The sequence below is a fragment of the Cnephaeus nilssonii genome (genome assembly GCF_951640355.1).
Source record: "Cnephaeus nilssonii genome assembly, chromosome: 7".
Lineage (NCBI taxonomy): Eukaryota > Metazoa > Chordata > Mammalia > Chiroptera > Vespertilionidae > Cnephaeus > Cnephaeus nilssonii.
Genome location: NC_137078.1, coordinates 80,647,538 through 80,659,900, shown reverse-complemented (window position 1 = coordinate 80,659,900; position 12,363 = coordinate 80,647,538). Strand labels below are relative to the sequence as shown.

The 12,363-nt window shown below is 43.5% G+C and overlaps 1 protein-coding gene across 1 annotated transcript; it reads right to left on the bottom strand.

The window, feature by feature from the left end:
- Positions 1-2,521: 2,521 nt before the first annotated feature.
- LOC307103514 (ubiquitin-ribosomal protein eL40 fusion protein-like) lies at positions 2,522-12,352 on the bottom strand (the record flags this gene model as incomplete). The annotated part of the gene is made up of 2 exons (XM_079777864.1): positions 2,522-2,848; positions 12,284-12,352. The coding sequence occupies 2 exons, from the start codon at positions 12,350-12,352 to the stop codon at positions 2,522-2,524; spliced, it is 396 nt and encodes a 131-aa protein (XP_079633990.1).
- Between the last annotated feature and the right edge of the window lie 11 nt (positions 12,353-12,363).

Here is a 12,363-nt window from a genome sequence, read left to right as displayed (position 1 = left end):
GTTTTTGATTTCCAACACTTTTACTGTAAAAGGCCTAAGTATCTTTGTATTTGTCCTCCTTAGGACTTTGTGTCTTATTAATCTTTATAAAACCAGCACACAGTGTCTGACATGTAGTGGGTGTTCTTTAATCTGTGCTAACCAGAAATCCATAGCTTCCCACAGATATTTAAGGAAGCAACACTTGAATTCCCCTCCACCCTACACTTTGTTCTTCCAATGATCCTATTCTGAATTCCAGTCTCTGTGATTTTTTTTCTTTGACCCTCTTCCTGGCCCCTGGACTTAGTTGCATTTAGACATGGTTTTTCTAATGTTTAGTTAGTCCTGCTTTCTCCAACTGCCTTTCCTTTACTTGGCTGCCCTCTGAATCTCAGTGTCCCATGTGACATTAATCCCCTATTCCCAACCCAGTGTTTGTGTGTGTGTGTGGGCGGGGGGGCGGGGGGGGGGCAATTCAGACATTAGAAATAATGAAGAAGAGTTTTAAAATTCTTGTTAAAAAAGATACCAAACACAATGGCAATTTATTTATTTTACATATTACCTTTCAACATACACACAATTTTTAAAAATCCTCACCCAAGGATATATTTTTATTTTAATTACTTTATTGATTAAGGTATCACATATTTGTCATCAACCTCCCCCCCATTCCCATCCCAAACCCCCCACACGCATGCCCCCATCCCAAGGATATATTTAGAGAGAGGAAGAGTGAGTGAGAGAGAAACATCAATCTGTTGACTCCCTTACACACCCTGACTGAGTATGGAACCTGCAACCTACATATGTGACCTGACTGGGAATTGAATCTACAACCTTGTATGGGACAATACTCCAACCAATTGAGGCACCTGGCCAGGGCTGTACACAGATTTTTATATAGTTATAATCTTAATATGCTGTGTTATTTATTAACTATTACATAATGAACATTTATTCTTTTTAAAGACTGAAGTCTTATCATTTTGTCATCATAATAATTAATTTGGCAAGCATTTACAGAATACCTGGCTGGCATTGTGTTAGGCATCAGGGCTACAAAGATAAAATGAAAATATGTTTTTTCTTTTTTTGTTTGTTTGTTTTGTGTTTGGATTTCTGTTTTATTCTACTGATGAATTTTTTCCCCCTTTACCTATTGATTTCAGTGGCCTTGTAGTATGTACTGATATTTGGTAAGGCAAAAAATTATGGTTTTATTTTATGCTTTAAGACTTTTACATATTTAGAGAGAGGAGAAGGCGGAAGGGGAAATCTATATTGACAAAGGAGAATAGCTAAGTGTTGCTACATGTACCACAGGAAGTGCAAGCAGAGACACATGAGACGGAATGTCAGGAAGTTGTCATGAAGGCAGGAAGCTTTGAGCTGAGTTTTGAAATATGAGTAGGTTTCACCAGTCAGTTGAAGATGTTGAGGTTTTAGGGGGGTAATAAATCATATCCTCGTCCCTACACCAGTTCAGAACCAACTGAAAAATAGACATAGAGAGTAATAGTTAGATGAAAAGCATGATGTTAACTTTATTGCTGATAAGAGTTAGATAAGAGGACTTGCTTAGAAGACAAATGGTAGTGCTAACATTCCTCTTTATTTAACACTTGGGGCCCAGTGCACGAAATTCGTGCATGGGGGGGTGTCCCTCAGCCCGACCTGCACCTTCTCCAATCTGGGAGCTCTCAGGGGATGTCCTACGGACAGCTTAGGCCTACTCCCCGTGGTTCTCTGCTCTCTGTGGGGACCCTGCGGGGGACTGCTTGCCCCTCTCTGCCATGGCCAGGGGCAAGCAGGGCCCTGCTGACTGCTTGCTCGCTGCAGGGGACATTCCCGCCCCATCCCCCGCCGCTTGCGCTCATGCCGGCTCGGAGCACCTGGGTCCCAGGGATGTTCCTGCCCCACCCCCAGCCACTTGGTGCCTATGTGCAGGCCTACAGGCTCAGAGCAGCCTGGCTCCCAAGGACGCCTGTCCCCGGGACGCAGGCTGCAGGGTGGGAATACGCGGCGGATGTTCCCTCCCCGCCCCCGGCTGCTCTGCGCCTGTGCATGTAGGCCTGGAGCGGCCAGGGGCGTTCCGGGACCCCGGACACTCTGGGCTTACAGGCTCAGAGCGGCCTGGGTCCCGAGGACACCTGTCCCTGGGACCCAGGCCACTTGATGCCGGCACGCACACAAGCGGTCGCCCCACCCGCAGCCGCTTGGCGCCTGCGTATGCAAATTAACCTTCCATCTTTGTCGGGTTAATTTGCATACTCACTCCTGATTGGCTGGTAGGCGTCGTGAAGTGATTGTCAATTTGCATATTTCTCTTTTATTAGTGTAGATGCTTGCCTTCTTAGTCACAATAAGCACAGGACAACCTTGGTTTCCTACTTTTCCAAGTTTACTGATTAAGCACTTTTGAATGAAATTGAAATTTTCTTTTTCAGTGAACAAAAGAGAAACTTTATTGAGGCTCCAGGGTCACAGGGTTCAGGCAGAAGGCTGCTCTGTGGGCCTGAGGAGTTGGTGGAGGGCCTTATTTAACCTTCTTCTTCTTGGGGCACATGTTGTTGGTGTGGTCCCATTTCTTGTGGGAGTTGATAGTGCAGGGGTGCAGGTGAGTGTAACACTTGTGGCAGATTATCTTGTTGCAGTTGTACTTCTGGGATAGCTGGCAGAAGGAGGGTTCAATGATGCCACCCCGCAGACAAAGCATCAAGTGCAGGGTAGACTCTTTCTGAATATTGTAGTCTGAGAGAGTGCGGCCATCCTTCAGCTGTTTGCCCTCAAAAGTCAGGTGCTGCTGGTCAGGCGGGATGCTCTCCTTACCTTGGATTTTAGCTTTGACATTCTCAATGTCAAACTTTAAGGGTGATGATATTGCCAGTTAGGGTCTTCACAAAGACCATCATCTCTGGGTCTGCTGATGAGGTTGCTCTACGACCATTTTGAAAAGAAAGATCATGAAATAGAAATTTTTAAAAATCCCATTTTAATTATAAAATGCTTAGGGATAAATTTGAAAAAATGGTGTACAAGATCTATATATTGAAAACTAGAAAACATTGCCAATAGAAATTAAATAAAACCAACATAAATGGAGAGACACACTATGATCATGGATCAGAAGATTCAATAGTGTTAAGGTGTTATTTGTACCCAAACTGATCTGTAGATGTAATACAATCCCAATTAAAACCCCAGCAGATTTTTTTGGTAAAAAATTTACAGCTGATTCTAAAATTTATATGGAAATGCAGAAGACCAACTAGAATAGTCAAAAACAACGTTGGAAAGAAGAACATAGTTGGAGAACCTATGCTACCTGTGGAGGACAGATTCTAAGATGGCACCATTATCTTTTCCTCCTGATGTTCAGGCCTTTGTATAATCTTCTCCCCATGTGTGTGGACAGGACCAGTGACTTGCTTCTAACCAATAAAATATGGTAAAGGTGATGAGATGTAATTTTGTGATTACATTAAATTAGATAAGACTGTCCTTCTAGCAGACTCACTCTAAAGTCCTTTTCTCTTTCTCTGGCTCTCTCCCTTTCTCACTCTCCTTTATGGTTCTGTTGGGGATGCCCAGGTGGCAGAGAATTGTAAGGGGCCTCTAGGAGTTGAGAGCAGCTTCTAGCTGCCAGCCAACAAAAACCAGAAGCTCTCAGTTATACAGCTGCAGTGAACTGAACGATACTAACAAAAAGTGGATTTTTTCCTAGTCAAGCCTCCAGATAAGAAGCCAGCTCTGGCCTACACTTTGATTATAGCCAGTGAGATGATAAACAGAGGCTCTAACTAAGCTATGCCCAGACTCTTTGGTGTGTGTGTGTGTGTGTGTGTGTGTGTGTGTGTGTGTGTGTATTAATCTTCACCTGAGGATATTTTTCCTTTGACTTTTAGAGAGTGTGGGAGGGAGGAAGGGAGAGAGAGAATATCAATGTGAGAGAGATACATCTATTATGGTTGCCTCCCACACATACCCCATTGGGCCTGGGGACCAAACTTGCAACCCAGGTATGTGCCCTTGACTGGGAATCAAACCCGTGACCCTTCAGTGCACAGGCCAGCACTCTAACGACTGAGTAACACTGGCCAGGGCTATGCCTGAACTCTTGACCTACAGATACTGTGAGACAATATATGTGTATTGTTTTAAACCTTCAAATTTGTGGTCATTTGTTATTCAGCAATAAATAGATAACAACTTCACTACCTGATTTCATGACTTATTATAAAGCTACTATAATCAAGAATGTGTGATATGGGCATAAAGATAGAGACAGATAGGTATATGGAACAGAACAGAGTCCAGAAATAGACCCATACAAATATGGCTAAGTAATTTTCAACACAAGTGCCAAGGCAATTTAATGGGGACAATGGATAGCTTTGTACCATCACACACACAACAACAACAACCTAGACCTTTACTTCTCACCATGTACAATAATAGCTCAAAATGTGCCCAGTCAGCATGGCTCAGTGGTTGAGGGTTGACCTATGAACCAGGAGGTCACGGTTCGATTCCAGGTCAGGGCACGTGCCTGGGTTGTGGGCTTGATCCCCAGTGGGGGAGCATGCAGGAGGCAGCCGGTCAATGATTCTCTCTCATCATTGATGTTTCTGTCTCTCTCTCTCCCTTTCCCTTCCCCTCTGAAATTAATAAAAAAAAATATTTTTAAAAAATAGCTCAAAATGAATCATAGACCTAAACACGTACAAGCAAAATCTATAACATTTCTAGAAGAAAACATGGAAGAAAATCTTAATGACTTTGAGTTTGGTAAAGATTTTAAAAATAAAAATAGCGCCCTAGCTGCGTTAGCTCAGTGGATAGAGCGTCGGCCTGCGGACTGAAGGGTCCTGGATTTGATTCTGGTCAAGGGCACATGCACAGGTTTCGGGCTCGATTCCCAGTAGGGGGTGTGCAGGAGGCAGCCAATCAATGATTCTCTCTCATCATTGATGTTTCTATCCCTCCCTCTTTCTTCCTCTCTCTCTAAAAGTCAATAAAATATTTTAAAAAAGATTTTCAAAATATAATACAAAAAGCATTAACTGTAAATAAAAAATGTTAATAAATTGGATTTCATTAAAATTAAAATGTTTTGCTTCTCAAAAGATACTGCTGCCCTGACCGGTGTGGCTCAGTGGATAGAGCGTCAGCCTGCGGACTGAAAGGTCCCAGGTTCGATTCCGGTCAAGGGCATGTACCTGGGTTGCAGGCACATCCCCCGTAGGAGGTGTGCAGAAGGCAGCTGATGGATGTTTCTCTCTCATCAATGTTTCTAACTCTCTATCCCTCTCCTTTCCTCTCTGTAAAAAATCAATAAAATATATATTTTTTAAAAAGATACTGCTATGAAAATGAAGAGGCAAGCCATACCTGAAAGAAAATATTTATAAAACATATATCTGATAAAGGACTAGTATATAGAATATATGAAGAATTCTTACAATTTAATAAGACAATCCAATGTAAAAAATGGTTAAAATATTTGAAGAGACACTTCATCTAAGAAAATATACAAAAGACAAAATAAGCATTTGAAAACATGCTGAACATAATTTGTCATTTAGGAAGTGTAAATTGAAACCAAAATGAGATATCATCATACTCCCATTGGAAGACTAAAATTAAAAAGACTGAGCATACCAAGTATTTGGGAGGATGTGGAGCAGCTATAATTCTCATACTCTCCTGTGAGAATGTAAACTTATCAGGAAAACTGTTTGCCCTGACTGGGTAGCTCCGTTGGTTAGAGCATCCTCCCAATATGCCAAGGTTACAGGTTCAATTTCCGGCCAGGGCACATACAAGAAGCAACCAATGAATGTATAAAAAAGTGGAACAACCAATTGAGGATGTCTCTCTCTCCTCTCTCAAAATTCAATCAATAATATAGATAAATAAATAAAAGTTATGCACTTACCATAAAACCCACTCATTCCACTCCTAGATGTTTACCTAAGCAAATGTCCAAATGTTCATACCAGTAGTTTTATTTGCAGTGACCTCATACTGAAAACAGCCCAAATGCCCATTGACATGTGAATGAATGAATAAAATAGTTGCATATTAATTTAATGGATTGCTATTCAACATTATAAACCAATGAACTGCCCCTCTGGTGTGGCTCAGTGGTTGAGTGTCAACCCATGAACCAGGAGGTCATGGTCAGATTACCGGTCAGAGTATATGCAACCTCTATCCCCAGTAGGGAAGGTGTAGAAGGCAACTGATCAATGAATCTCTCATCATTAATGTGTCTATCTCTTTCTCTTTCTCCCTTCCTCCCTAAAAACAAACAAACAAAAAACCTATATATATATATATATATATATATATATATATATATATATATATATATATATATTTAAAAAGCAATGAACTATTGATACACACAACATGGGTGAATCTCAAAATAATTTTGGTGAGAGAAGCAGCCAAAAAATGAATTTATTCCGGATATATAAAATACTAGAAAATAAAAACTGGTCTATGGTGACAGAAAAGAGGCAGAACTACAAAGGAACAGAAGGAAACTTTTGAGGGTGATGGATATGTTCATTATCACATGCACACACACAATATTAATCATCACCTGAAGATATGTTTTTATTGATTTTCAGAAAGAGGGGAAGGGAGAGAAACATCCATGTGAGAGAAAAATATCCATCAGTTGCCTCCCGTTTGTACCCAACTGGGGATCAAACCCGCAGCCTAGATAGTGCCCAGACCGGGTATGAACCTTTTGGCTTACTGGACAGCGTTCCAACCAATGAGCCCCCCGGCCAGGGCTTATTCATTATCTTGATTGTAGTGATGGGTTCACACGTGTATGCCTATGTCAAAACTTATCAGATTGCACACTTTAAATATGTGAAATTTACTGAATGTCATTTAAACCTCAGTTGAATTGGAGGGCTGGGGAGAAGCAAGAAGGCAAGCTTTCTGTGGGCCTGAGGATGTGAAACTTTCAGGCATGGGGGAGGAGCTAAGTCGCGCATGCTCAGTCGTCCCTCCACGCTCCCCAATCAGATCCTTGTTGGGAGGCGTGGCTGAGGCATGTGTAGCCCGGGTAGGACGCCATAGTGAGAGGGAGGCCCGCGAGGCGCGCTCGCTCATCGCTCCCGCGGGATTGTCTCACAGAACTCGATGGCCCTTTCTCCTGAGGGCACAGGGAAGCACTGAACGACTCTGAAAGGAAGCAAGTAAGTTGCAGCGGTGTTCACTTTGAAACAATATTTTGAAGCTGTGGGGAAAATGGGCTCGAAGGGGTAGGGAACAACCCGTGGGGAAGCTGTGGTAATTTTTGTTTTCTTGTGTCTGTTCAGTCATGAACTCAGGAGGGAAAGGACTATTTCGTACTTATCGCCCAAGTGTCCCTTCCCTGCAGGCACCCTTGCCTCAAGATTGGTCTCTGATCAGTGAAGTTTTGTTGAAGGGGTTGAGAAGTCTCAATCACGCCTCTTGTAAGTCAGACCAGGGTTCAGATCTAGGCCTTTTCGACTTCAAACCCTGAGGACTTTCTTGGAAAGCGTAATTGAAATCTAAACAAATGTGGTAGGCCTAGCCGGTGTGCCTCAGTTGCTAGAGCCTCCTCAGCCCGCACACTGAAGGGTCGCGGGTTCGATTCCTGGGTTTCAGGTTCCATCCAGGCCCCTGTTGTGCACATAGAGGAGGCAACCAGTCGATCGATGTGTCTCTCTCACATCTCTCTCTCTCTCTCTCTCTCTCTCTCTCTCTCTCTCTCTCTCCCCCACCCTTCCTCCCTCCCGTCTTTTCTCCCCTCCCCCCATTCCACTCTCTCTAAAAATGAATGGAAAAAATATCCTCAGGTGAGGATTAACAAAAAAAAAAATTGGTATTCATTTTCGGATTCATCCCTTTAATTGATGCAATGACTTTGTCAGCCCTAAAATGCCCGCCATCAATAAGGAAGTATTTCCAAGGGTATAGATGGGGTGTAGTTTCAAAAATTACATGACATTGGTTCAACAAATACTATGCACCTTCCCTTTTCCAGGCACTTTGGCGCTGGTGGTATTCGTGAGGAAGGTGGACATTTTCCCTGCCCTCATATAAAACAGGTAAAAGAATCAATAACAAAAAAGTTTGCTAAGTGCTCTGATAGGAAGCTTCTAAGATCTCTTTTTCCCCCCTCAAAATTTGGAGTTTTACCAGGATGTGCTCTTACATGAGTTGGTATGTGTGTGTTTTTCTTTGTTTCTTTTTCCCTCTCACTGTGCTGAGCATTTTTTTTTCTGGGTACTAAAAAGCTATCCTATATAATAAAGAGGAACTATGCAAATTGACCATCACTCCAACACACAAGATGGCCGCCCCCATGTGGACACAAGATGGCCCCACCACAAGATGGCTGGCTTGGGAGGGCAGTTGTGGGCTATCAGGCCAGCAGGGGAGGGAGGTTGGAAGGGACCAGGCCTGCAAGGGAGGGTAGTTGGGGGAGACTGGGCCTGCAGGGGAGGGCAGTTGGGGGGGAACGGGCCTGCAAGGGAGGGCAGTTGGGGGAGACCAGGCCTGCAGGGGAGGGCAGTTAGGGGTGACCAGGCCAGCAGGGGAGGGCAGTTAGGGGCAATCGGGTAGGCAGGGGAGCAGTTAGGCATTGATCAGGCTGGCAGGGGAGTGGTTAGGGGGTGATCAGGCTGGCAGGCAGAAGCGGTTAGAGGCAATCAGGCAGGCAGTCGAGCGGTTGGGAGCCAACAGTCCTGGATTGTGAGAGGAATGTCCGACTGCCCATTTAGGCCTGATCCCACTGATACCGGGCCTAAATGAGCAGTCGGACATCCCTTGAGGGGTCCCAGATTGGAGAGGGTGAAGGCTGGGCTGAGGGACACACACACACACACACACACACACACACACACACACAGTGCATGAATTTCGTGCACCGGGCCTCTAGTTTAAAAAATATATAATTATCTGTTTTTCTTAAATTTTTACATGTTCTTTTTTTTTTTTTAAATATATTTTATTGATTTTTTTTATAGAGAGGAAGAGAGAGGGAAAGAGAGTTAGAAACATCGATGATAGAGAATCATCGATCAGCTGCCTCCTGCACACCCCCTACTGGGGATGTGCCCGCAACCAAGGTACATGCCCTTGACCGGGATCGAACCTGGGACCTTTCAGTCCGCAGGCCGACGCTCTATCCACTGAGCCAAACCGGTTTTGGCAAATTTTTACATGTTCTTAATAAATATTGGATACTTATAATTTGATGGTTATTTGTATTGTAAATACTGATTTTTGCTTTGTCTTCACTTTCTTTGTAATATCTTTTGATGAATTTAAATTATTTTTTAAAAATATGTATTTTTTTAATTGATTTCAGAGAGGAAGGGAGAGGGAGAGAGATATAAAAACATCAATGATGACAGAGATGATCTCCATTGGGATCGAGCCCGCAACCCGGGCATATGCCCTTGACCAGAATGGAACCCGGGACCTTTCAGTCCGCAGGCCGACACTCTATCCACTGAGCCAAACCAGCTAGGGCAAATTTAAATTCTTAATTTTAATCTAGTTGAAATGACGGTCTTTTTATTTTTTAATGCTTAGTATGTTTTTGGTTAGTATGTTATGGTTATGGTTCTTTCCCATCTCAAGTTGCTTATATATATACTAGAGGCCTGGTGCACGACATTCGTGCACTGGGGGAGGGGGGTCCTCAGCCCGGCCTGCACCCTCTTGCAATCCGGGACCCCTTGGGGGATGTCCGCCTGCTGGCTTAGGCCCAATCCCTGGACATCCCCTGAGGGGTCCTTAGAACTGCTGCCGAGGTGGAAGAGACTCCCTCCACCACCGCTGCACTCGCCAGCCATGAGCCTGGCTTCTGACTGAGCGGTGCTCCCCCTGTGGAAGAGCACTGACCACCAGGGGGCAGCTCCTACATCGAGCGTCTGCCCCCTGTGGTCAGTGCGTGTCATATTGACTGGTCTTTCCACTGTTCGGTCTATTTGCATATTTGGGTTTTATTATATAGGATTTTTTAAATGTTTTTCAAGACTTGCATTTCACCAGAATTGATTTTTGTGTGTGAGGTGAGATAGGACTCAGATTTTATATTTTTCCACATAGATAATCTGTTTTCCCAGTTCCATTATTAATTAGTTTGTCCTTTGCCTAGTGTTCTGCATTGCCACCTTTGTCATTGTTCTCTATATTGTTTCCAGACTCTGTATTCTGTTTTACTAGCCAATTTAACTCTAGGCTACTTACCTCACTGTCTTAATTACCACATTTTTGTAATAAGACTTAATAGGACAAATTCCTCACCTTGTTTTGTTTTGTGTTTTGTTTTTTAATTGATTTCAGAGAGAGGAAGGGACAGGGAGAAACATCAGTGATGGGAGAGAATCAGTGATCAGCTGCTTCCTGCATGCCCTCTACTGGGGATTGAGCCTGCAACCTGGGCATGTGCCCTGGCTAGGAATTGAACCCTGACTTCCTGGTTCATGGGTTGACATTCAACCACTGAGCCATGCTGGCCAGGGACTTTTTCTATTCACTTAATAGCTTTTTTTTTGAAGTTTTATCATGTTTGCTTACCAAAGTCTACATGAATCAATACCTTTATCCTTGTCCTAAACAGTACAAGAACCTTTAGGACACTTTAACTTTAAGTCTTATCACCCCACCTCCTAGCTTGCATGCTGGAACAGTATTTTAGCTTTTTTTAACCTTTTGCAATCGGATGTCGAGTGTGACTCGACACGGTTAACATTAGAATAAGGGAATCGAGAAAAAAGCAAGCGAGTGCAAAGGGTTAAAATGTTATTCATGAGGGGAGAGATCAACCAAAGGACTTGTGTGCATGCATATGAGCCTAACCAGTGGTTAAGGACAACAGGGGGGTGGGGGCATGCGTGGGGAGGGGTGTGGGATGGGAATGGGGGGATGAGGACAAATATGTGATACCTTAATCAAAAAACTGTATACCATCATGCAAAAAAGGATTTCATTTTGGCCCTGGCCAAAATGGTTAGAGTATCCGTCTGCACACTGAAGGATCTGGGTTTGATTCCTGGTCAAGGGCACATATCTGGGTTTTGGTTCACTCCCCACCCCTTATTAGGGCTTATAGGGGTGGCAATCAGTCGATGTGGCTCTCTCCCATTGATGTTTCTCTCTCTCCCTTTCTCTCTCTCCCTCCCTCCCTCCTTCCCACTCTTTCTTTTTTTTTAACTAAGGATGTAGTATTATTTTTTTTTCAAATATATTTTATTGATTTTTTACAGAGAGGAAAAGAGAGGGATAGAGAGTTAGAAACATCGATGAGAGAGAAACATCGATCAGCTGCCTCCTGCACACCCCCCACTGGGGATGTGCCTGCAACCAAGGTACATGCCCTTGACCAGAATCGAACCCGGGACCCTTCAGTCCGCAGGCCGACGCTCCATCCACTGAGCGAAACTGGTTTTGGCTCCCACTCTTTCTTAAAAAGCAATGGAAAAAATATCCTCAGGTGAGGATTAACCACCCACCCCCCTCAAAAAAAAAAGGATTTTATTGGGAAATCGATTTCTAATTTATGGCAGGTTGTACTTTCAGAAATAAAACCACAAAACAACACAATCTAATTCAATCTTAAAGGCTGGAATGCTGAGCAAGGAATGTTCTTATTTTTGTTGTTGTTGTTAATCCTTACCCAAGGATATTTTTTCCATTGATTTTTAGAGAAAATGGAAGGGTGGGGGGGAAGAGAGAGAGAGAGAGAGAGAGAGAGAGAGAGAGAGAGAGAGATGTGCCCTTGACCAGAATCAAATCTGTGACCCTTCAGTCCATGGGCCGGCACTCTAACCACTGAGCACCGGCTAGGGATGTTCTTTTTTTTTTTTGTAGAAGCACCTTCTTTTTTAAAAAAATATTTTTTTAAATTTATTTCACAGAGGAAGAGAGAGGGACGGAGAGATAGAAACATCAATGAGGAGAGAGCGTCATCAATCAGCTGCCTCCTGCACCCCCCACACTTGGGATCAAGCCCACAACCCAGACATGCCCTGACCCGGAATCAAACCGTGACCTCCTGGTTCACAGGTCGATGCTCAACCACTGAGCCATGCCGGCCGGGCAGAAGCTCCTTCTTTACACTGTCAGGTACCAGGACTCTTCCTTATGGTGTGATTTCAGCCACCACGTCATCAACAGTAATGTGTTCTAGTTCTTTCTCTTTAATTACCTCTTTACAGTGTGCCTTTAGTTGATCCTTTCAGCCACATTGAATTAATTTAGCTCTTAGCAACTCTTTGAGGCATTCCCTTCCTACAGTGTCTATTAACTCTTGGTTAATTGCTGCTCTCATCTGCATCTCTTTGTTTCTCTTGCTAACCACCATCGTAGCAGGTG